General features: G+C 44.0%; 1 protein-coding gene and 1 non-coding gene across 3 annotated transcripts in view; one reads left to right on the top strand and one right to left on the bottom strand.

Annotated features, from left to right (window-relative positions):
* Positions 1-14,607: 14,607 nt before the first annotated feature.
* On the bottom strand, positions 14,608-14,714 carry LOC120363712 (U6 spliceosomal RNA). Its single transcript, XR_005579165.1, has one exon. It is a non-coding gene; the product is annotated as a U6 spliceosomal RNA (small nuclear RNA).
* A 4,837-nt stretch (positions 14,715-19,551) lies between these two features.
* Positions 19,552-26,396, top strand: part of ABRAXAS1 (abraxas 1, BRCA1 A complex subunit) — a 26,192-nt gene continuing 19,347 nt past the window's right edge. Inside the window, exons 1-2 of one of the 2 annotated variants that reach the window (XM_003923971.4) lie at positions 19,552-19,712; positions 22,745-22,835. In XM_003923971.4, the coding sequence (XP_003924020.1) occupies positions 19,626-19,712; positions 22,745-22,835 (178 nt within the window). In that variant the 5' untranslated portion in view covers positions 19,552-19,625. Of the gene's footprint in view, positions 19,713-22,744; positions 22,836-26,396 lie in introns of those variants that run through there. The other variant, XM_074396382.1, reaches the window with a different exon arrangement.

Raw genomic sequence — 26,396 nt, 5'->3', positions numbered from 1 at the left:
TGAGTACAGTGGTGCTGTCTCAGCTCACTGCAACCTCCACCTCCCCGGTTCAAGTGATTCTCCTGGCTTGGCCTCCCAAATAGCTGGGATTACGGGCATGGACCACCATACCTGGCTAATTTTTGTATTTTTAGTAGAGACAGTTTTTCTCCATGTTGGCCAGGCTGGTCTAGAACTCCTGACCTCAGGTGATCTGCCTGCCTCAGCCTCCCAACGTGTGGGGATTACAGGCATGAGCCACTGCACCCAGCCATGGCTAAAGTTAACTGAACATTAGGATGGGACCCTGCCACAGATGATTCTAATCTAGTCTCATTGGAACCACCGTCATAGCATCTCATACCTGAACCTACTATATCAAGTCTTCAAAGTAATAGTGAGAACTAAAGGTGAGAATTTTCATCCCAGGGCAAACAATGATGTCACCACACACTTTCTGAATTGAATGGAAGGTCTCACAGGGGCAAGTATGAAGTTTGAAGGAGTGTGTACACAGGGGAAGAGAAATCTCTGAAGAGGGAGCCCATTTATACACTGGTTATATGTAAATCAGCAGTCACAAGCCAGAGGGCCATGGGCTAGATGGCTTTTACAAAGGTCTCATAAAATGTTCTCTAAAAATTCTGAATGGGCTGGGCACAGTGTTTCCCACCTACAATCCCAGTACTTTGAGAGGCTGAGGTGGGAAGATTGCTTAAGCCCAAAAGTTTGGACCAGCCTGGGCAACACAGTGAGACCCCATCTCTACAAAAACTGAATTGTAAAAATTAGCCAGGCCAAGTATTTTACACCTGTCGTCCCCGCTGCTCAGAAGGCTGAGGTGAGAGGATTGCTCTAGCCTGGGACATAGAGGGTGCAGTTGAAACTGCCATTGCAAAATTATGATGATAAGAGAAATCTGATATTGTTGGCACCATCTTGCTTCTAACCTCCAAGCTATTCCTGGGTGCAGATGCGGGCCAAGCTAACTTTCAGAGAAATTTTGTCTATAGTTTAAATGATAGTAACCTTTCTCAAAACTAAAATGCCTTTGTAAAACTAAAGAAAGGCCACCAGGTAAGGATGACCTGAATTCTGAATTCTGCTCAAATGTAGGCTTAGTTTAATAATTACCAGCCATTATTCTGGAGACTACAAGACTTGCAACTTTTACATTTCACTATTGTAGAACCTAAGATTGGCCTTTTCAGACATCTCTTTAGTCTTTTGCATTTCTAACAAGTAGATAGCCTCACCCAGACCCTCAACTCTTGGTTCAATCAGTCCTGTGGCCCCTCCCCAGAAGCAGACTCAGTGCTCAAGGACTATTTCCATAGCTCTATGATTGCATCCCCAACCAGTCAGCGGCACCCATTCCCCTAGCCCCCTGTGCACCAAATTATCCTTGAAAGACCTTAGCCTCTGAATTGTCAGGGAGATTGATTTGAGTAATAACTCCATCTCCCTATGTGTTGTGGCCAGCCTTGTGTCAAACTCTTTCCTTACTACAGTGCCATGGTCTCAGTGAATCGATTTTGTATTTTTGGTAGAGATGGGGTTTCACCATGTTGGCCAAGCTGGTCTCAAACTGTGAAGCCCACAAGAAGAAACTGTTGGGTGATTACATAGTGAGCCATGATCATGGCACTGAACCCCAGCCTGGGCAAGAGAGCAATATCCTATTTCAATAAATAAATGGCCAGGTGCAGTGGCTCGCACCTATAATCTCAACACTTTGGGAAGCTACGGTGGGTGGGTCACTTGAGGTCAGGAGTTTGAGACCAGTCTGGCCAAAATGATGAAACCCCATCCCTACTAAAAATACAAAAATTAGCCAAGTGTTATGGTGGATGCTTGTAATGCCAGCTACTTGGGAGACTGAGGCAGGAGAATCACTTGAACCCAGAAGGCGGAGGTTGCAGTGAGCCAAGATCATGCCACTGCAATCCAGCCTGGGTGACAGAGAAAGACTGTCTCAATAGTAATAAAAATAATAATAATAATAATAAACAAATACAACTTTAAAAATTTGAACTAATTGCCCACATATTAAAATATTCACACTAGGCTGGGCGTGGTGGCTCACACCTGTAATCTCAACACTTTGGGAGGCCAAGGCAGGCAGATCACCTGAGGTCAGGAGTTCAAGACCAGTCTGGCCAACATGGCAAAACCCTGTCTTATTTATATATATATATATATATATATATATATATATATATATATATTCACACTAAAATAAAAATGCCTATATTATTCTAAAATCAGGTGTTGGAGAGGGAAAAAATGACTTCCCTCCACCTTTCTCTGTTCTGTGACTGTGCTCTAAATTAAACTCACATAAAACAGAGTAAAAGGAGAAAAACCATACTGGATTACATATATATGTATGAATCCCACAGCATATGGAACTTGAAGAGGAGCTAGGTGATTGAAGCTTTTATAGCACTCTGAACTACTTAAGAAAATCCAGGCTTGGAAATTCTGGTACGTAATAAAGAAAAGTTATGAGAGCGTGAGGTGAGAAAATTCATGGTAGATAAAAGCTGTCTTGATTTTGGGGATTTTGTTTGTTTTTGGTTTTTTTGAGACAGAGTTTTGCCCTGTCACCCAGCCTGGAGTACAGTGGCACAATCTCGGCTACTGCAACCTCCACCTTCCAGGCTCAAAGCCATTCTCCTGCCTCAGCCTCCCGAGTAGCTGGGACTGTGTGAGTGTGCCACCAAGCCTGGCTAATTATTGTATTTTTAGTAGAGATGGGGTTTCACTGTGTTGGCCAGTCTGGTCTCAAACTCCTGACATCAGGTGATTTGCCCACCTCGGTTTCCCAAAATGCTGGGATTACAAGCATGAGCCACCACACCTGGCCAAAAGCTATCTTGTTATGCAAATGAAGCCTCTCAGGTAATAAAAGTAATCTGGAGTAGCCCTCTTCCAGATACAGATACTTTTCTAATGTAGATTTTCTTTATAGATCTAAATTTCTTTTATAAAACAAGAGCTTTTCAGAGCTACTCCTGTGTCTGCAGTTCCTCAGAATAACGAGCTCAAAATATGCCAAAGAAGTATACATTGAAGTGTCATAGTCTAGTCTCCTATAGTCATATTTTGGGGTGGTGGGTCCTGAGCCCTAACACAGGCGACCCTGAGCTCAAATGTCTGCAGAACATAACCTCTTCAGTGTGTCCTCTCTCCATCTTTCCCACAGTCTTTTGTCATCATGCTGGCATTGTTATGTCACTTATAATAGAAGAGACTTAAGAAGAAAATGACGTGCCAGTCATGGTGGCTCATTCCTGTAATCCCAGCACTTTGGGAGACCTAGGTGGGTGGATCAATAACCTGAGGTCAAGAGTTTGAGACCAGCCTGGCCAACACAGTAAAACGCTGACTCTACCAAAAATACAAAATTAGCCAGGCATGGTTGCAGGTGCCTGTAATCCCAGCTACTGAGGATGCTAAGGCAGGAGAATCGCTCGAACCCAGGAGGCAGAGGTTGCAGTGAGCTGAGATCACACCACTGCAGACTGAGACTCCGTCTCGGAAAAAAAAAAAAAAAGAAAAAAAGAAGAGAAAAATAACATGTACTTTGTACCTAAGTAGTTAGGAAAATGTGTCTTAACTTCGACTTACGTTCTCCTTTTCATTACCTGTCTAGCCTCTTTCAGTAGGCATTTAAATTTAAATGCTGATAAACTTCAGCTAATGTCAATTAATCAGAACCTCTTTCCCTGGGACTTCTAATACCCTCCCCCCTCACCCCCCATCACTCCAAAGCTGCTTTAGATTTTCAGGTTTTTTTTTTGTTTTTTGTTTTTTTTTTTGAGACGGAGTCTCAAATGGAGTAACATTTTGTCTAGATGCTGATACAATATCTAAAATCTCACTCTGTTGCCCATACTGGAGCACAATGGTATGATCTCAGCTCACTGCAACCTCCACCTCCCAGATTCAAGTGATTCTCCTGCCTCAGCCTCCTGAGTAGCTAGGACTACATGCGTGCCACCACGCCCAGCTTTTTTTTTTTTTTTTTTAATAGAGATGGGGTTTCACCATCTTGGCCAGGCTGGTCTTGAACTCCTGACCTCGTGATCCACCCATCTCAGACTCCCAAAGTGCTGGGGTTACAGGCGTGAGCCACCGCACCTGCCCTCTAATTTTTGTATTTTTAGTAGAGACAGGGTTTCACCAGGTTGGCCAGGATGGTCTTGATCTCCTGACCTCGTGATCCACCCACCTCCGCCTCCCCAAGGGCTGGGATTACAGGCAGATTTTCAGTATTACTAAGAGCTATGTAGGGATGGAAAGTGTGATACTTTTCCTCACTCATCACCTTCGTCACAGCCAACAGCCCTATAACAAAAGATGGGTTAACAAGAGAAAAGCATGATAAATTTAGATAATCAAAGTTTAACACAACATAGGAGTCTTCAGAAATGAAGACCCAAAGCCCCAAGGAAAACTGTCTATTTTTACACTACACTTCAATGAAGAATGGACAGGTGTGTGGAAATGTAATTGGACAAAAGGCTACGGCCTAATGGTAACAGACAGGGCAGACACCCAGCAAGGCCTGTCCAGATTCTTCTTGGCCTCTCTGTGTAGCATTCTTTCCTCCCAGGTAAGGCAGGACTGTTACAGGAAAGAGGTCTGGATCTAGACCCCAAAAGACAGTTTTTGGATCTCAAGAAAGAAAGAATTCAGGATGAGTCCATTGTGAAAGCAAGTGTTAGGAAAGTAAAGTTAAAGCAAGTTGTTAGGAAAATAAAGGAATAAAAGAATGGTTATTCCATAGAGCAACCCTGAGAGCTGCTGGTTGCCCATTTTTATGGTTATTTCTTGATGATGTGCTAAACAAGGGGTGGATTATTCATGCCTCCCCTTTTCAGACCATATAGGGTAACTTCCTGACGTTGCCATGGCACTTGTAAACTGTCATGGTGCCGGTGGGAGTGTAGCAGTGAGGATGACCAGAGGCCACTCTTGTTGCCATCCTGGTGTTGGTGGGTTTTAGCGGGCTTCTTTATTGCAATTTGTTTTATCAGCAAGGTCTTTATGACCTTGTGCCAACCTTCCATCTTATCCTGTGACTTAGAATGTCTAACCATCTGGGAATGCGGCCCAGTAAGTCTCAGCCTCATTTTACCTAGCCCCTATTCAAGATGGAGTTGCTCTGGTTCAAATGCCTTTCGCAGAATCCCTCTGGAATAAGGGTATTTAAGGGAGAAAGGCAAAGAAATAGGACTATTCTAGGTTTCATGACTTGCTTTGGGGCAGAGAGGTTCTAGTTTCCATGACCCACCTTGGAAAAGAGGAATTGCTTCACGGGAGAAAGACAGGCAGGGTGGGCAGACAGGAGGATTTGGGAAAGGTCAGAAAGACCTTGCTTCTGGCTGGACACAGTGGCTCACGCCTATAATCCCAGCACTTTGGGAGGCCAACGTGGGTGGATTATCTGAGGTCAGGAGTTTGAGACCAGCGTGGCCAACATGGTGAAACCCCATCTTTAAAAAATAAATAAATAAATAAATAAAATCTGTAGCTGGGCACGGTGGCTCAAGCCTGTAATCCCAGCACTTTGGGAGGCCGAGGCGGGTGGATCACAAGGTCAAGAGATCGAGACCATCTTGGTCAACATGGTGAAACCACGTCTCTACTAAAAAAAATACAAAAAATTAGCTGGGCATGGTGGTGCGTGCCTGTAACCCCAGCTACTCAGGAGGCTGAGGCAGGAGAATTGCCTGAACCCGGGAGGCGGAGGTTGCGGTGAGCCGAGATCGCGCCATTGCACTCCAGCCTGGGTAACAAGAGCGAAACTCCGTCTCAAAAAAAAAAAAAAAAACCCTTCTCCAATCTTTCTTTAAAAGAAAGAATAAAAGAAAAGAAAACAAGAGAAGAGAAAAGAAAAGAAAGGAAGGAAGGAAAGAAAAGAAAAGGAAAAACTTACTTCTTCATGGTAATCAGCTATTGGGGCTCAAAACATGATACCCCAAAGTAAGGGCATGCTGAGTAATGTTTTTTGTTGTTATTGAGACAGAGTCTCATGCTGTTGCCCAGGCTGAAGTGCAAGGGCATGATCTTGGGTCACTGCAACCTCCACCTCCCAGGTTCAAGTGATTCTCCTGCCTCACCCTCCTGAAGAGCTGAGATTACAGGTGCCCACCACCACGCTCAGATAATTTCACCATGTTGGCCAGGCTGGACTCTTATTCCTGACCTCAAGTGATCCACTTGCCGTGGCTCCCAAAGTGTGGCAGTGCTGGGATTACAGGCATGAACTACCTTGCCTGGCTCTCTTCCTTTTTTAGAGATAGGTCTCGATCTGTTGCCCAGGCTGGAATGCGGTGGTGCAATCATGGCTCACTGCAGCCTAGCATTCTGGGCCCAAGGGATCCTTCCACCTCAGACGTTCAAGTAGTTGGCACTACAGGCATGTGCCACCATGCCCCGCTAATTTTTAAATTTAAATTTTTGTATAAATGGGGTCTCACTGGGATTACAGGCATGAGCCACCATGCCTGGCTAGAGAAGGAATTTGAGGGCCAAGTAACCTGTGTTGCCAGGATAATACTAGGACCAAAAACTCCACCATATACTTTGACACCTCCGAGAAGTGAAGAAAGGTGATGAAGGAGAATAGAATGGGAAGATGATAAAAATGTTGGTAAAAGTTTCCACTTAAAAAACACTCACTCATGGAGGGGCTTCTTCCTCAGGAAGTTTTAGCTACATTATCCCCAGTAATATCCACCTAAAACATTTCCCTGATTTTAGAATTATTATTATAATAGCCATGAAAACTTTAACAGGCTTTTAAAAATTGGCTTTATATTAGAATTTTTTGAATGATAGGAACATTTTGTCTAGATGCTGATACAATATCTAGCCTTCTGACCTTACCTAAGTGAATAAGAGCCTCACTTCTTTAAAGTATTGCAACCACAACTACACACACACGTGCACACATACACATAGAAATATACATAATGACCTGATGATTTGGTGATGACAGGCATGATTTATAAATCTCTAATGGTATAATCACACATCACTGAGAGACATTCGGGATTAGGAAAGTCATAGACGCCGGGCGCGGTGGCTCAAGCCTGTAATCCCAGCACTTTGGGAGGCCGAGGCGGGTGGATCACGAGGTCAAGAGATCGAGACCATCCCGGTCAACATGGTGAAACCCCGTCTCTACTAAAAATACAAAAAATTAGCTGGGCATGGTGGCACGTGCCTGTAATCCCAGCTACTCAGGAGGCTGAGGCAGGAGAATTGCCTGAACCCAGGAGGCAGAGGTTGCAGTGAGCCAAGATCGCGCCATTGCACTCCAGCCTGGGTAACAAGAGCGAAACTCCGTCTGAAAAAAAAAGAAAAGTCATAGAGATTGACTATTCTGTCTTCAGTCCTTAAAGTCTGAACAGTTCAGGGAAAATAGAAATCTTTTACATTTTTTTTTTTTTTTAATTGAGGCAAGGTCTCACCCCATTGCCCAGGCTGGAGTGTAGTGGAATGATCACAGCTCATGGCAGCCTCAACCTCCAGGGTCAAGCAATCCTCCTGTATTAGCCTCCCAAGTAGCTAGGACTACAGGCACATGCCACCATGCCTGGCTAATTTTTAAAAAATTTTTGTAGAGACGGGGTTTCATTATGTTGCCTACACTGATCTCAGATTCCTGAAGTCAAGCCATACTCCAAAGTGCTGGGATTACAGGCGTGAGCCACCATGCCTGGCCTAAAAAAAATGTAAAAATTAGATTTAAAAAAAAAACACAATGCAGCTGTGAATTAAATATTTAAACAGGTGACCCAAACTAGAAACTGATATTTTAAATGTTATTAAGAAGCATACCCTCCCTTTACTAAAGCGAGATAAAAGCAGGTAGATTGATAAAGAGAACAGTCCAATTTTTCCCGGAATTAGACTTGAACTCTTTTATTCTACAAGTTCATGAGCTAAAAATCTGTTCAAATCAAGAGTTGTCTTTAATTAATAGACTGCTGTCACCACCCTGTAATATATAGTGCTAAAGTTTATTTCTGCACTTTGAGCAGAAAGCAACTAGCTGATGGCAACAATTAAAAAGAAAACAATTTGCTGACTAATTAATAGCTTCAATGTACTATGGCCTCTGTTAAAATCTCTTCAACTATGATGACTGTTATAACACATTCCTATTGTTCATAATGCCTCAACCATTACTTTTTTTTTTTTTTTTTCCTGAGACGAGTCTTGTTCTGTCTCCAAGGCTGGAGTGCAGTGGCCTGATCTCAACTCACCGCAACCTCCACCTCCCAGGTTCAAGCTATTCTGCCTCAACCACCCAAGTAGCTAGGATGACAGGCACGCGTCACCATGCCCGGCTAATTTCTGTATTTTTAGTAGAGACAGGGTTTCACCCTGTTGGCCAGACGGGTCTAGGACTCCTGACCTCATGATTTGCCCGCCTTGGCCTCCCAAAGTGCTGGGATTACAGGCCTGAGCCACCATGCCGGGCCACCATGACTCCTATTTGTCCCCCCCTGGTATCTTCCTCCTAGAGTTCTGAAGGAAAAACATTACTCATCAAACCAGAGTTTGAAACAGGTAATGGTGTCAAGGATCCTAATTTCCTAGCATGATTCCTCTGCTTCACTTATTTCCACTATTTTTATTGTTTTACTTATATTGAAATCGATCAGAATATTGTTTTCACTAGAAGACTAACAACATTTAGGGCAAAATCTCAGCATAAATGCAATGTATGAGTAAATAATCCTAGGAAAAGAATAATCTGCCCAGCGGTTCTCAAAGTGGGGTCCCTGGAACTCATAAGGGGTATAGACACACTCTCAAAGGCCCGTAAGCCACCTGTGAAATTTTTTTGTTTGGGTTTTCATCAATAGGGTGACCTACAATTAGCACATGCCTCATGAGGAACCACTTACAGTTGTGTATTACCAAAGTTGCACTTACAATCTGGCTGACATCTGTTCTTTAAATCCCATATTTCTTTATTTAAAAAAGATTTTTACAGCCTGGCCAACATGGTAAAACTCCATCTCCAATAAAAATTTTAAAATTAGCCAAGCATGGTGGCATGTGCCTGTAATCTCAGCTACTCAGGAGGTGGAGGTTGCAATAAACCAACATCATGCCACTGTACTTCGTCCTGGGCAAAAGAGTGAAACTCAGTCTCAAAAAAAAAAAAATAGAGTTTTAGAGAGAGAGGGTCTCACTCTATTGAGTGAGTGGTGCGATCATAACTCACTGCAGCCTTCAACACCTGGGCTTAAGTAATTTTCCCATCTCTGCCTCCCAAAGCACTGAGATTATACACATGAGCCGCTATGCCTAGCCTAATATTTATTAAGTTAGAGTATATAAACAACATCTCTGAGATCTGAGAATTTTCTTGTTTGAGCATCTTAGGAGAATGGTGATATGGTTCTGAATCTGATGAAATTGAAGCTAGAGGAAGTGTTTTTTGGAACCAGGAAAAGCCCAGCTTATGAGGCTTTTATAAAAGACCTTAAAAAACAGGTGATTTTCCTCTAGGAATGCAGTGGAATACAATTAAAAATGAGAAAAAAAAGTAGGTGATTCACTTACCTACATGTGTTGAATGAATCAAGGAAAATATCTGTTTTCTTACTATTGACTGAAGTCTCAGCCTCTTAAAATTTCCTGTTAATCTGCTTTTTTGTGATGATAGGTGTCAACTTGACTGGATTAAAGAATACCTAGAGAAATGATAAAGCATTACATCTGAAAGTTTCTGTGAGGATGTTCCAAGAGGTGCAATTATACACCAATTCATGGACTGTAGCCAATGGTTTGGCTAGATGGTCAGGGACATGAAAGAGACATGATTGAAGAACTGGTGACAAAGCAATTTTGGAAGGAGTTATGTGGCTAGACCTCTCTGAGTGGGCAAACAATATGAAGATGTTTGTGTCCCCTGTGAATGCTCACCAAAGCGTCGCTTCAGCACAGGAAGACTTTGGTAATCAAGTGGGTAAGATGATCTGTTCTGTGGATATCAACTGGCTTCCTACCCCAGTCACCACTGTCAACGGCCAATGGGCTCATGAACAAAGGAACCATGGTGGGAGGGATGGACAATACACACTGGGCTCAGCATCATGGACTTTCACCCAGCAAAGTGGACCTGGCTACAGCCACTGATGAGTGTCCAACAGGACAGCAGCAGAGACCAGCACTGAGCTCCTGATACGGCATCATCCCCCAGGATAGTCAACCAGTAACCTGGACGACTTTCCTCATGGAAGGGGCAGCATTTTATCTTTACTGAAATAGACACTCTGGATAAGGATGTGTCTTCTCTGCATACGGTGCTTCTGCCAAAACTACCATCCATGCACTTACAGAATGCCTTGTCAGGCCGGGCACAGTGGCTCATGCCTGTAATCCCAGCAATTTGGGAGGCTGAGGCGGGCAGATCACTTGAGGTTAAGAGTTTGAGACCAACCTGGCCAACATGGTGAAACCCCATCTCTACTAAAAATACAAAAATTAGCCAGGAGTGGTGGTCTGCACCTGTAATCCCAGCTACTCAGGAGGCTGAGGCAGGAGAATCGCTTGAACCCAGGTGGCAGACATTGCAGTGAGCCAAGACATTGCACTCCAGCCTGGGTGACAAGACTGAAACTCCATCTCAAAAACGAAAACAAAAACAAAATACAGAACATCTTATCCACCATCATAGTATTTCACACAGCACTGCTTCTGACCAAGGAACTATGTTTGTGTGTGTATACACATATTAAGCAAATGACCTGTTTTTGTTCCTCTCTTACTCTATTATTATGTAACATAATATATATTGACTTTGTGTCAGTATTTAAGATTTGCTAATTTTACACCATAGTATTTAAGTTATACATATCAGGAAAAGAGCAAACATCACCCAGGGGCTTTATTTCGTTTTCTGGGGAAGAGATTCATGCATTTTTGGTTGTATAAAGATAGTTTTATCATGTTAAGTAAAATTATTGCTGCCTTGTTATTGTCTTTACTTGGAAATTAAGTATGTTTTAAGGAGACACATGTGGGTGCCAAGCTGACACTGCACCCAGCAGTTTCCACTTTTCTAAGATAAATTCTGGGCTGGGCAGGTTGGCTTACACCTGTAATCCCAACATTTGGGGATGCTAAGGTGGGAGGGATCGCTGGAGCCCAGGAGTTGGAGATCAGCCTGGGCAACATGGTGAAATCCCATTGCTACAAAAATTAGCCCGGTGCAGTGGTGCATGCCTGTAGTCCCAGCTACTCAGGAGGCTGAGGGGCAGGAACACCTGAGCCCAGGGAGGTTGAGGCTGCAGTGATCCGTGATTGTGCCACTGCACCACACCCTGGGCAACAGAGTGAAACCATGTCTCAACACCGAAAAGATAAATTCTAAAATCCTACGCTCCAACACCCCACATGGTCTGGCCCTTCTCACTAGCCAGCTTTCACCTCTGACTCCCTCTCTCCCATACTCCAGGTTTTGAAATCTTCTAATTGCCTCAGGGTGTTCACACATGGTGTTCCTTTAACTGGGAATGCTCTTCCCCACTTCTATTCCTTTTCCCAAGTATCCAGGTCCTTGAGAAGACTTTCTCTGATCTCAGCACTAGGGAAGTGAGTATCTTAGTTATCCTTGCTTCTGGCTTCCTATTTTTCCTACTACATATTTACCAGAATTGTAATTATGTCATCATATGAGAGATGATATATGTAATTTTTTCCCCTCACTGGATTATAAATTCTATTAGGGCAGGCACTATCTCTATTTTGTTATTCAATGTATCTCCAGTGGCTAGCAAAGTGCCTAATGTAAAGCAGGCACTCAATAGCTGCGAATTCACGAACATAAGGAAAGTGGAAAACAAAATTTTTACCCTCTAACAGATTAGAATCTTCCTGGGGAAAGAAAAAAAAAATCCAGCAAACACTTGGATGTGCCCAACTATGCCCAACAGTTCAATAATTAAGGACCAAAATGCCAGGTACAGTGGCTCCCAACTCTAATACCTAATCCCAACTCTTTGGTAGGCCAAGGCAGGGGATTGAGGCTGTAGTGAGAGGCTGGGCAACAGAGCAGAACTTAGTCTCAAAAATAAAAATGGTGTGGCCAGGAAAAATATGATAAATCCAGGGTAAGATTTTTAAATACAGATTAAGGGATTAAGGTGATACCTTCTCCAATGATTAAGTCTCTAGAGATTTAGTCGTTCTTCTCTTCCTGTTTCGGAGAGGGAGATATAGTTACAAATAGAGATTTCCTTTATAGCTGTGAATTTCTCTTACAAAAGCTGTGAATTTCTCTTACAGAACTTCTCCTATGTCTGTAGTTTCTCAAAATAACCAGCTCAAAATAATAATTATGACAGAGGCATATTTAGGATAGCACATTCAGCACTCTACAGTCATATTTTGGGGTGGTATGTCCTGAACCCCATTAATATGTTTAAATTATAAAATTAATGAAGTATAATGTGTATTTTTATTTATTTTCATTTTATTTATTTATTTATTTTTGAGACAGAGTCTTGCTCTGTCACCAGGCTGGAGTGCAGTGGCACAATCTCGGCTCACTGTACCCTCTGCCTCCTGGGTTCAAGCGATTCTTCCGCCTCAGCCTCTGTGTCCACTCTGCCACCTGGCGGTCTGAAAGGCCTGGAAGAGACCCCGGTTACCCCAGGAGCACACTTTCCATGGGAAGCACGCAGCAAGCTCCAGGCTAAGCACTGAAGATCCCTCTCGGTCAGCCTTCCACGTCTTCCAACCAAGACTTACGCCGGAAAGGACGCTGCTGGCCTGAGGGCTGAGGCACCATGTCCCAGGATCTTTGGAAGCAGCCCCCAGGCCAGGAGCTGCTGTGGACCGCGGGGGTGCAGGGTCCAGGCATGTCCTAAGCAAGACACGTGGCTCCCGCAGTGGACCCCGCCCGGGAGCAAGCCAGGAGCCCTGGGCTCAAAATCACCCTCAGCAAGACCAAGGTGTCTGAGCGAGGCCCTGCCTGATCATCGCTTCCTCTTCGTCACCTGGAAAGGGGAACTCACCTCGGGACACCTGCTGGTGATTACTGAGGAGCAGCTTCCATCACAGACCTGACACAGGAGTTATTTATAAAATGCAGAGCAGAAGGGAATACCAGGGCCAGGGGCACAAGCAGGAACCAGGAAGTGACTGTGTACCCAGCCTCACACCTGACCCTGGACAGGGATATAAAAGGCCCGGGCTCGGGGAGCTCCACACTGCCCCTCCCTCTCACCTGCTGCACCCTCAATCCACCAGAAACATGGGCTGCTGTGGCTGCTCCGGAGGCTGTGGCTCCGGCTGTGGGGGCTGTGGCTCCGGCTGTGGGGGCTGTGGCTCCAGCTGCTGTGTGCCCATCTGCTGCTGCAAGCCTGTGTGCTGCTGTGTGCCAGCCTGTTCCTGCACCAGCTGTGGCTCCTGTGGGGGTTCTAAGGGGGGCTAAGGGGGTTCTAAGGGGGTTCTAAGCTGGGACCACAGGCGCCTGCCACCACACCCAGCTAATGTTTGTATTTTTAGTAGAGACAGGGTTTCACCATGTTGGCCAGGCTGGTCTTGAACTCCTGACCTCAGATGGTCCGCCCGCCTCAGCCTCCCAAAGGGCTGGGATTACAGACATGAGCCACCGCGCCCGGCCAATGTGTATTTTTAAAAGTGAAAAGCAGGCTGGTCATGGTGGCTCACACCTGTAATCCCTGCACTTTGGGAGGCCGAGGCGGAAGGATCACCTGAGCTCAGGAGTTTGAGACCAGCCTGGTCAACGTGATGAAACCCCGTCTCTACTAAAAATACAGAAATTAGCTGGAATGGTGCTCACCTGTAGTCTCAGCTACTTAAGGGCTGAGAAAGTAGAATCACTTGAACCCAGAAGGTGGAGGCTACAGTGAGCTGAGGTTGGGCCACTGCACTCCAGTCTGAGCAACAGAGTGAGACTCTGTCTCAAAAAAATAAATAAATATAATGTAATATAATATGATAATCAAAATATACACAAACACCTATATACATTAATACACACAACAATAGACAAAAACCTGAAATAATATAAATGCCAAATCATTCACAGTAATATCTTTGGCTGGAAGGATTATGGAAACTTTCTCTTATCTCATTATTTAAATATATAACATACTTTTTATCTGTTTGAAACAGTAGTATTTTGCTCTGTTGCCCAGGCCAAAGTGCAGTGGTACCATCGTAACGCACTGTAATATCGAATTCCTGGGCTCAAGTGATCCTCCTGCCTCAGCCTCTCTAGTAGCTGGGATTGCAGGTGTGAACCACCTCACCCGGAGGAGGTGCTTTTTTGTGTTTAACCCAAGCCCATCATTTATTCACTATTTAAACTAGTGTAAATTATTCACTGAAGCTATAGAAATTAATTTTCTACCACAAACAACCTTACACCTAGAGTTGTCCATACAAGCTCAGATCAAACTAATGCCTCCTAGAATTCCCTGTGAGAATGCCATCTCAGGTTTCGTTGAACTAACACTGCTGAAACTTTTACTTTGCTCTTGGAATTTATCTTAAGGAGGACTCTGTTGGAATTCAAATTAGGTTCTTAAGCCTGTCTGCAATAATTCTTCTTTTTTTTTTTTAAATATGGAACACTTCACGAATTTGCGTGTCATCCTTGTGCAGGGGCCATGCTAATCTTCTCTGTATCTTTCCAATTTTAGTATGTGTGCTGCCGAAGCAAGCACTGCAATAATTCTTAAAGCATGAGTCAGCACCACTATTTCTACAGTTACTTTAAATCCTTTGCCAGCGTTCCATTGTTTATACATTTGTGGATGTGCAAGGGTATTTTTTAACACTAATGATTCTTATCCAAGCTACGTCATTTAAGTCATTTTTACTAAATCACCATGGATTTTTCAAAGCAGCCTATTTTAACACATTATAACAGATTAGGCCTTATTAACTACTTTGACATAATAATAATCCCTATGGTCTCCATCAGAGGCCTTTTCCTTCATAACTACTATTACAGTGCCCCCTGCAGGTCGCCAAGTAGAGGTGCATCCTGAGCAGGCATATTTCTTAAGGATGTTTGTCCTTATGCCTCTTTAATAGACAGAATGAAATAATAACAAATTGAAATTTCCCTGGAACTTCAGATAAATTTATTTCTGTGTCTATAATCTTAGTGTTATATCAAGTTTAATCAGAGACTTTTTTTTTTTGAGATCGAGTCTTGCACTGTCGCCCAGGCTGCAGTGCAGTGACATGATCTTGGCTCACTGCAATCTCCACCTCCTGGGTTCAAGCAGTTCTCCTGCCTCAGCCTCCCGAGTAGCTGGGACTACAGGCATGCACTATCACGCCAAGCTAATATTTTTTAGTAGAGACAGGGTTTCACTATGTTGGTCAGGATGGTCTCAATCTTCTGACCTCATGATCTGCCCACCTGGGCCTCCCAAAGTGCTGGGATTACAGGCATGAGCCACCGTGCCCGACCTAAAGTTTTTTCAATTTTATTATTATTATTATTATTATTATTATATTATTATTTGAGATGGAGTCTAGCTTTGTTGCCAGGCTGAAGTGCGGTGGCACAATCCCAACTCACTGCAACCTCCACCTCCCGGATTCCTCCCGGGTTCAAGCAATTCTCCTCCCTTAGCTTCCAGAGTAGCTGGGACTACAGGTGCATGCCACCATGCCCAGCTAATATTCTGTATTTTTTAGTAGAGACGGGGTTTCACCACGTTAGCCAGGATAGTCTTGATCTCCTGACCTTGTGATCTTCCCGCCTCGGCCTCCCAAAGTGCTGGGATTATAGGTGTAAGCCACCACACCCGGCCAGATTTGTAAAACTCTCATTACTTTTTCAATACACAAAAATATTACAAAGAAAACAAAACGTGTTTATAATAGTATTTCCCAGATAACAGCCTTAAAAAATAATATTTATCTAGGTGCAGTGGCTCACACCTGTAATCCCAGCCTTTTGGGAGGCTGAGGTGGGAAGATTGCTTGAGCTCAGGAGATCAGCCTGGGCCACATAGTGAGACCACCCCTGCTGTCTCAACAAAACATCAAAAAATAAGCCAGGGATGGTGGCGTGCACCTGTTCCAGATACTCAGGAGGCTGAGGCAGGAGAATTGCTTGACCCTGGGAGGTGGAGGCTGCAGTGAGCCATGATCATATAATTATACTCCAGCCTGGGCAACAGGATTGAGACTCTGTCTAAAAAAAAAATTATGTTTGCCATTAGAAATAAATCATTTCTATAATTAAAAAATAAAATTCATCATATTATATTTTGAGTATGTTTGTATTTGAAGGTTTTTTGTTGGTGGTGGTGGTTTTTTTAAGGGAGATGCCCACTCGTTGGTCCCCCTGGGGGCTCAGGCAGTGGACCTTTAAGGTTTTTTTTTTAGTTGGAAGATATTTGAAAATGTGATATTTATGGTTCTGAAAGTCCTTCATAGGTCATGTGAAAAAGTAAGCATTCTGTTTCACTTTGGATGCTCTGAAAAGCAGACTGAAAGATAGGAGTCCACGTGCTAGAGAGAGACCTACTGGGGAAGTGTCTGTAAAGAATAAAGGGAAGAGAGCAGGAGTAAGCAAGGAGAGGCTGCAGAAATCCATGCTTGTCTGACACCCGGGGAAAGGAGAAAGGGAAGGATAGGCGTCTCAGACTTCAGTGCAAGCTAACATAAACTTAGCCAGGCTGATGGAGAGTCCTTGAGCCAAAGTCTCATTACAGGAATCCTGCATCTTGTAAGAATGGCCTGAGTTAATAGCCCCCCATGCTCACTGATGCTGTGGCAGAGAAGGTTAGAGGGCAGCAATGTTCATAGAAGCTGGCTTTCAGCCAACCATGGGTCCCTGGCTAGTTTTTGTTTTTGTTTTTGTTTTTGGTAGCTGGTGTGCAGCTATAGTTTTTTTTATTTTTAATACAGATGGGGTTTCGCTGTGTTGGTTAAGCTGGTCTTGAACTCCTATCCTCAGGTGATCCACCCATCTCAGCCTCCCAAAGTGCTGAGATTACAGGCATCAGCCACTGTTCCTAGCCAGGTATTTCTTTACAGCAGTTCAAGAACGTACATACACTCTCCCATGAGTCATTATTAAACATACAAAAACCAATAAATTCCTAAGGTTTTAGAAGCTCCATGCCAGGAACTCAGGACAAAGACTAAATTTTTATTTTCTTTTTTGCTATACTACAGACAAATCCTTTATCTTTGACCACCTATTCCTTATAGCAAAAGAATCATCAGAGTTAAAAGACAGCAGCACATTTCTAAAACCCCATTCAGTCATTAATAATCTGTCCAGTCGTCAGCCTGTCATATGAAAATGCCTCCCGGGGTGTGGCCACTCAGGCTTCCATTTGATCTCTCCAGGTTTCAAAAGCAGAGTTCTTAGCAATATGTATCTTCATTATTTCAGCCATCTAATATAATTGAGCTAAGAGACAATATTATCCCTCACTTTGAGTTTCTTTGGAGGTCTTAATGAATATTGGATTTCCCTCATTATATAACCCATTTATGTATTCCTTTACTCTCATCTACTATTTCTCTTTATTGCCACGCATACCCGAGATTTTTTGGCTTTGGAAGGAATATTTCGTTCATCTACTGTGCTGCTCTGGATTGCAGGCAGTAAAACTAGTGATGGGGTTCAGGACACACTACTCCAAAATAGTATAGGACCTGAGCATTTGAGAAAACAGCAAAAGCAAAGAGGTCATTTTCACCTTCCCCTCACTCCTTCTCCCCTGAAGCAGGCCATAACCATTGAAAGAATACTCTGGCCATCTGCCCTGAGGCAGGCCATAAAACCTGGTGTCCTTCCCTGAAGTAGGTCATAAGACCCCCATTTGAGAGGCACCCTCCCCTTACATAGAGAAAAGGAACATCCTTACCTCTGAAGACACAAGGACACAGAGAAGAACCTGAACTAACAGTCCATGCTAAGTTCTCCCGGCTTATTACCATTAGATCGTACTCCCTTTGCATAATCATACTCCTGCATGACTGTCCACTCTTTATCAACCCGACAACAATTGTCTTCCACCCCTTCGTTGAAATTTCATTATCTACTGACTGCAAGAAGACTGAAAGTCAAACATCAAATCTAGAGCCCAGAGGAACTTTGTCAGAAGCCATTGATTTCCGCCTGGGCTCATCCAACTTCCAAAAAGAATCCTTTGCAAGCAATCATCCATCTCTCAGGCTCATCCAAAGAACCATTTGTGACCCTCAAAAGTACTTACATTCCTCCATCTCCCTCACCCCTATGAAAAAGTGTACATAAGCATCTGAACCTCATGGGGTTATTGGGTAATCACTCTCCTGTGATTTTCTCCAGGGCATATTGATAAATTTGTATGCCAGCCAGGAGCGCTGGCCACATCAGTAATCCCAGCACTTTGGGAGGCTGAGGCTGACAGATCACCTGAGGTCAGGAGTTCGAGACCAGCCTGCTCAACAAGGTGAAACCTCGTCTCTAATAAAAATACAAAAAATATTAGCCAGGCTTAGTGGCAGATGCCTGTAATCCCAGCTGCTCAGGAGGCTGAAGCAGAAGAACCTCTTGAACCCGGGAGGCAGAGGCTGCAGTGAAAGGAGATGCTTTCGCTGCACTCCAGCGACAGAGTGAGACTCGGTCTCCAAAAAGGAAAAAATAAAAATAAATTTGTATGCCCTTCTCTTCTGTTCACCTTTTCTTTTGCTAGTTCACGCCAGTGAACCTTTAGAGGGCAGAGCTTTCCCTTCACCCCTACAAAACGAAGGCAAGAAACTTAATTGTAGGGAATAAATATATAAGCATTAATTATATATATATGCATGTATTTTGTGTTACTCAGCCAAACACGACTGCTGGACAACAAATGTGTCACACTAATTCAGTAGTCTGATATTATGCTGACTTTCATTTAAAAAACCATCGCTTTACGTGTGTGTGTCCACTCACCTTATCATTTACATTAAATGAACCAGCACACTATGACTGTGCCCATCATGAAACTATCAGAACATTACAAATCCATGTACCGTTTAAATTAGGCTGAAGTTTTCTAAAAGCAAGGTAACACACAGAGCATGACTGGAGAGTTCTAGAAGAGACAACCCCAAATGGTTATTAGTATTCTAGACGTTTCAGTGAGTGAGGGGCACTAAAATGCAGTTTCAAAGCTAAGAACATATCCATCGTAGCGTATCCATTGTGGTATCGTAACGTTGCTACGCAACTCTGATTCTTGTAACCACTGCTGGTCTTAAAATGACCCTGTCAATCGTGTTCATTTTGCTAGCTTTGCGTCTTTGTGACAGGTCGCCCAGCAGTCGCAGGCCACCGAAACGCGGTTCGCGGCCCTGTGCAGGGGTGCCGGCACGGACCCGCCTTCCGGGAGAAACCGCCAGCAGGAGCAAAGGAGGAGCAGAGCGCGAGGCTGGGGACCCGCCCGCGCCCGTCCTCAGCCCCCGCGCCCCGTCCCTCCGCGGAGAGCACAGCGGCCCGTGCGCCGGCGCAGGCCCCGCCCCCTCACTGGGCCGCGCCCCCTGGTCGGGCCCCGCCTCGCCGCCGCCACAGGATGCGGGCCCTGCGCGCCGGGCACTAGACCTCTAGTGCAGCCCGAGGCGGCGGCGGCAGCATGGAGGGCGAGAGCACGTCGGCGGTGCTCTCGGGCTTTGTGCTCGGCGCACTCGCCTTCCAGCACCTCAACACGGACTCGGACACGGTGAGCCGAGGGACGGGGCGGGGTCCGGAGTCGCCTGGGAAGAGCCCTGCGCGCGGCCTGCCTCCCCGCCGTTGCCCTGGTCCTCGCCCGCGGGCACCCCCGACGTCACCGCGCCTCCTCCCGGCTGTCGCGGCTCTGCCTTCTCTCCCCCTCTGCGGTCCCTCAGATGTCGCGTGCCCACGAAGTCGTCTCCAGCATGAGCCCTCCCTTTGCTACCCTCCGTGTACTTCTCTTTTCCGACCCAAGTGTCCCACACTCCCCCATCTTGCCTCAGCGCCCCTTTCGCTGTGGAAACTTGGGCGTGAAAAGATGGAAAGTTCACGGAGCGTCCAACCGCTGCTCTGCGGAGCCTGCGGTTAACTTTCCGTTTCTCGCGACGCCCGACGGACGTTTGCAAAGCCAGCCGGACTTTTTGGGTGTGTTGAGATGGTAGGATCGTGAGGGAATAAAAATAGCTGTTGCATCCAGTGGCTCTTTTTTTGGCAAATCTTAGTGGGTAGAACAGCTTAATCTGGTATATAAGATAACTTTTTATTTGCGTTATTAAATTTGTTAAACGTTTTTTAAAGTACATTGCTTATTTTCTTAGTTTTGTGAATCAGAGAACCACTGTAAAACTGAGCTCGAAAGTCGTTTATGTCCTGTAGTACTTTCAGTAACTTGCAGAAAGAAATTCTAAGCATCTAAAATACACCTCCCTGCTGTGTAATACAGTTCGGAGAATATCCTGCTGTACAATGCCTAGTAATTTCTGCTAAGTTCATTTTAAGATATAACGTCTGTCTTACAATTGCCTTAATATAGGCGGGGTGGGGCGGCTCACACCTATAATTCCAGCACTTTGGGAGGCCGAGGCGGGTGGATCACCTGAGCCCATGAGTTAGAGACATCAGGGACAACCTAGTGAGACCCAGTCTCTACAAAATATAAAAATTACAAAACTGCTTTCTAGCACGATCCTAATAAAGGTTGGAATTGGTATATTTTATTTATACAATTTCATATAACCTTATAAATTAATACCCAGTAAAGAGCAAATATATGACAATTTAAAATGTATGTGTAGCTGTGGAAATTATGTTTGAATGTCTTTAGCGTAGGTAGAATGGATCCTTAAGTCCTCAGGATTAGCCCTTGGGAAGTACCTGAGTGCTAGAGAGACCCCTGTTTCTCAGATCTTTTTCTGAAAGCCTTTAAAGGTGGTTTTTCTGGGTAGTCGCACTTGAATTGCCCCTGCTTGCCTTCCCTGAGTTTGCCTTTGGGAGTATCAAAATCAAGAATGCTAGATTCTGGATTTAGAAAATCAAGAATGCTAGATTCTGGATCCCCGTGTAATTCCAGTAAAGACTCATATTATGGAAATACCCCTTTTTTACTTTTAGGGGGAAAAAGCATCATTAATTATAAAGAATATAAAATCTTCCTGTAATTCCAGCACTTTAGAAGGCAGAGGCAGCGGGATTATTAGAGCCCAGGAGTTAAAGACCAGTCTGGGCAACTTAAGGAGACTTCATGTCTACAAAAAAAAAAAATTTTTTTTTAAAGACAGTGTCTTGCTCTGTCGCCAGGCTGGAGTGCAGTGGCTCAATCTCGGCTCACTGCAACCTCTGCCTCCTGGGTTCGAGCGATTCTTCCACCTCAGCCTCCCAAGTAGCTGGGACCAGAGGCTTGTGCCATCACGCCTGGCTAATTTTTGTATTTTTAGTAGAGGCGAGGTTTCACCATGTTGGCCAAGATGGTCTCGATCTCTTGACCTCATGATCCGCCCACCTCGGCCTCCCAAAGTACTGGGATTACAGGCATGAGCCACCACGCCTGGCCAAAAAAATTTTAAAAATTAGCCCAATGTGGTGGCGCATGCCTGTAGTCTCAGCTGCTTGGGAGGTTGAGGCAGGAGGATTGCTTGAGCCCAGGAGGTCAAAGCTGCAGTGAGCAGTGATTGCACCAGTGCACTCCAGCCTGGGTGACAGAGCTAGACCCTTGTCAAAAAGAAAAAGATATAAAGTCTTCATTGTCTGTCAAGCACGTTGGGTCTTTCAGTGGGCCTAGAGAAATGTAATTCTCCGAAACTCAGATAAATTACCACTGAGGTGGCAGAATACAAGTAGTTTTAAAAGAATTAGGCTCTCAGCACTCCTTTTAGAAAGCAGACTCTGAAATTGAATTTTAATCTTTCATATTGTGCATGAGTTTTAATCAGAAAACACTAATCATGTCGTTTCATAACTCTGAAGGTTTCTCTAACTCCCAGAAGCACATGTGGTTAAATCCAGATTCTTTGGCTGGTCATTCAGGGTGTTCCATTATTGGCTGGCTCTAATTTATCTTTGATTTCCTTCTGCTCCAAGGCAAAGTGCTCTACTCCCTGCTCAGTATGTGCTCATTTCTGGCTTTAAGTCTTCTGTCCTTACAAGTGTGCTGAGTGTTCCATGCTCTGCCTACACATATATTGCCCAGCCCTTTAAAGTCTAATCTGTGCTTGCTCTCCAGGGCCTTCTCTAATTATTTTGGGCCAGGTTAATCTCTTTCTGCTTCCTCCCCTCTTTATTTCTACTTTTTTTCTTTTGAGACAGGGTCTTACTCTGTCACCTGGGCTGGAATACAGTGGCGTGATCACAAATCACTGCAGCCTCAACCTCCTGGGCCTAGGTGATCCTGAGTAGCTCGGACTACGGGCGTGTGCCAGCATGCCTACTTTTTCTTGTATTTTTTTTTTTTTTTTTTTTTTAAAGAGAGGGGTTTTACTGTGTTGCCCAGGCTAGTCTTGAACTCCTGGGCTCAAGCCATCTGCCCACCGTGGTCTCCCAGTGCTGGGATTACAGGTGTGAGCCACTGTGCCTGGCCTCTTCTCATTTTTATTTAACTCTTCATGTTTCCCAAGTACACTAGAAGCATCTTAGATCTTTCTTGTGCCTCCAACTGGTAGCACATACTTGTATATGTAGTAAAATACCCAGTCAATACTGGTTAGTTAAGTGACCGAACAGTAATTCTATCAGTGTATTCCATATACTGCCTCTTTATCTTCATAGGAAGGTTTTCTTCTTGGGGAAGTTAAAGGTGAAGCCAAGAACAGCATTACTGATTCCCAAATGGATGATGTTGAAGTTGTGTATACGATTGGTGAGTCATTTATTTCTCCTATATTTGAGTCATTTGTGTCTCCTGTATATGATAGTTTATGCTGAAAGGGGTCAGCATAGTGGTTTTTTTTTTTGCTTGTTTTGAGGTGGAGTCTTACTGTGTTGCCCAGGCTGCAGTGCAGTGGCATGATCTCGGCTCACTGCAACCTTTGCTGCCCAGGTTCAAGCGATTCTCCTGCCTCAGCCTCCCAAGTAGCTGGGATTATAGGCGCCTGCCACTGCACTCACCTAATTTGTATTTCTAGTAGAGACGAATTTCACCATCTTGGCCAGGCTGATCTTGAACTCCTGACCTTGTGATCCACCCGCCTCTGCCTCCCAAAGTGCTGGAATTACAGGAGTGAGCCACTGCACCCAGCCAAATTACTGTTTTTAAATCGAGAAATATAGAGGCTGGGCATGGTGGCTCACACCTGTAATCCCAGCATTTTGGGAGGCCTACGTGGATACCTGAGGTTGGAAGTTCAAGACCAGCCTGGCCAATATGGTGAAACCCGTCTCTACTAAAAAATACAAAAATTAGCCAGGTATAGTGGTATACGCCTATAATCCCAGTTACTTGGGAGGCTGAGGCATGAAAATTACTTGAACCTGGGAGGCAGAGGTTGCAATGAGCCAAGATCATGCCACTGCACTCCAGCCTGGGCAACAGAGTGAGACTTTGTCTCCCAAAAAAAAAAAAAAAAAGCAATATATATTAAATTTAAAGTAATTTAAAAAAAGGATATGTTACACTTATTTTGCAGTTAAAATTATGGCCATGGACTGATCTAAAGTAAGAAATAGTATGAGACTTAGGAAGCAGATAAGATTACTGCCAGGGAAAAATAGGATGAAACACCTGCAATTTAGTTGGCAGGAAGATGGCCCAGTAATAGGAAGACCAAGGAAAAAGAGAAAATGTTAAGTACTGCAGAAAAGTTGCAAGATGAGAACTGAAAAAATGCAGTAATTGGTTTATTAGCTGACTGAAAATCATCAGTAATTTCTGGAGTGTAATGGGGAAGAGACCAGGCTGCAAAGGGTTTGAGGGGTGGGCAGTAAAGCAGTTATAGCGGGTGGCAGCTTTTCTTTCAGAGAAAAGAAAAACGGGGGAACATTTAAAATATATAGGGAAAAAAATGTTAAAAATAAATAACATGGGCTGGGCGCAGTGGCTCATGCCTGTAATCCCAGCACTTTGAGAGGCCGAGATTGGTGGATCACCTCAGGTCGGGAGTTTGAGACCAGCCTGACAAATATGGAGAAACCCCATCTCTACTAAAAAATACAAAATTAGCCAGGCATGGTGGCACATGACTGTAATCTCAGCTACTTGGGAGGCTAAAGCAGGAGAATCACTTGAACCTGGGCGGTGGAGGTTGAGGTTGTGGTGAGCCGATATCACACCATTGCACTCCAGCCTGGGCAATGAGCGAAACTCTGTCTCAGTCAATCAATCAATAAAATGAATGAATGAAACATATAGGGAGTTTTCTGATTATCTAACATACAGTTTTTCTCTGTATGTGTATATATATTTTTAAGCAAAATTGGTGGTGTATATATATTTTTAAGCAAAAAAGGTTTGGCATCATATTGTGCCAGGATCACTTTTTGGTGTTACATAATCCTCTACAATATCGTTTTTCTTTTCTTTTTTCTTTTCTTTTCTTTCTTTTTTTTTTTTTTTTTTTTGGAGGTAGAATCTCACTCTGTTGCCCAGGCTGGAGTGCAGTGGCGCGATCTTGACTCACTGCAATCTCTGCCTCCCAGGTTCAAGTGATTCTCCTGCTTCAGCCTCCCGAGTAGCTGGGATGACAGGCACCTACCACCATGCCTGCCTAATTTTTTGTATTAGAGACAGGGTTTCATCGTGTTGGCCAGGCTGTTCTCAAACTTCTGACTTAAAGTGATCTACCTGCCTTGGTCTCCCAAAGTGCTGGAATTACAGGCGTGAGCCATCATGCCCGCCTACAATATCATTTTTCATAACTGCATTGTATTCCACTCTGTGGCCTTACTGTGATTTAAGCAGTCCTTTAAATAAGTTAAAATGATCTGTTTCCAGTTTTTCATTATTATAAAGTATACTACAGTGAACATCCTTGTATATCAATATTTGGCTTTATCTATTATAGATTCCTAGATATGGTATTACTGTGTCACGGGGTATGAACACTCACAAAGTTTTTGATCTGCATTAGCAGATTGCTTTCCAGAAAGATTTTATCAGTTTCCACTCATACTGTATGTTATTTTTGTTTGCTACTTTAAAAGTTTAAAAATAGAAATATGTAAAGTAAGAAATAAAGCATTTAAACTCTCATTAATTTCCTTAGTGGCAACTACTGTTCCATGGATATTTTTTACTAGCTTGCAATATTCACAAAACACACAAATGTAAGAGAGAGAGAGAGAGAGAGAGAGAGAGAGAGTGTGTGTGTGTGTGTGTTGTGCCACTGCACTCCAGTCTGGGTGACAGAACGAGATTCCATCTCAAAACAAAATATGTGTTTTTTGTTTTTGTTTTGAGATGGAATCTCGTTCTGTCACCCAGACTGGAGTGTAATGGCACAATCTCAGCTCATCGCAACCTCTGCCTCTCGAGTTCAAGAGATCCTCCTGCCTCGGCCCCCCGGGTAGCTCAGGCGCATGTCACCACGCCTGGCTATTTTTTGTGTGTTTTTAGTAGAGACAGGGTTTCACCATGTTGGCCAGGCTGGTCTTCCAACTCCTGACCTCAAGTGGTCCTCTCGCCTCAGCCTCCCAAAGTGATGGGATTACAGGCATAAGCCACTGTGCCTGGCCAAATGTATATATTTTTGACTTACACAAATGGGATCTTACTATATGTGCCTAATATCTCCCAAGATATCACTAGTACAGAATAGTATCTGTGTGTATAACTCATCACTCTTTCTTTTCTGTTTTTTTTTTTGTTGTGTGTGTGTGTGTGTGTGTGTGTGTGTGTGCACTTTTTTGAGATGAGGTCTCGCTCTGTCAGCCAGGCTGGAGTGTAGTGGCACAAACACTGGTCACTGCAGCCTCAACCTCCTGGGCTCCAGCAATCCTCCTGCCTCAGCGTCCCATTTAGCTGGGACCATAGGTATGCACTACCATGCCTGGCTAATTTTTTATTGTATGTAGAGACAGGATCTCACTTTGCTGCCCAGGCTTGTCTCCAACTCTTAGGCTCAAGCACTCCTGCCACCATGGCCTCCCAAAATGTTGGGATTACAGGCATGAAACACCATTCTTTCTGCTGGCTGCATATATCCTGTTATATGGACATACCATAATTTAACCATCTAAGAATGATTTTCTATTTTTCTTTTTTGTTAACATAAACAGTATTACCATGAACATTTTTTTTTTAATATTGTACATATCTTTGTGCCTTTGTCTGAGTGATTCCTGGAGGTAGACTAGCTGATTGCCTTTTAGAAAACTTATGCTATTTTAGGCTTCTCCACAGTATATAAAAGTGCCTAGGTCCCCATATTTTTCTGAGGCAGACTCTCGCTCTGTCGCCAAGGCCGGAGTGCAGTGGTATGATCCT

The sequence above is a fragment of the Saimiri boliviensis genome, chromosome 3 (genome assembly GCF_048565385.1).
Source record: "Saimiri boliviensis isolate mSaiBol1 chromosome 3, mSaiBol1.pri, whole genome shotgun sequence".
NCBI lineage: Eukaryota > Metazoa > Chordata > Mammalia > Primates > Cebidae > Saimiri > Saimiri boliviensis.
Note: the sequence above shows the minus strand (reverse complement) of the source record. Positions and strands in the feature narration are given on the sequence as shown.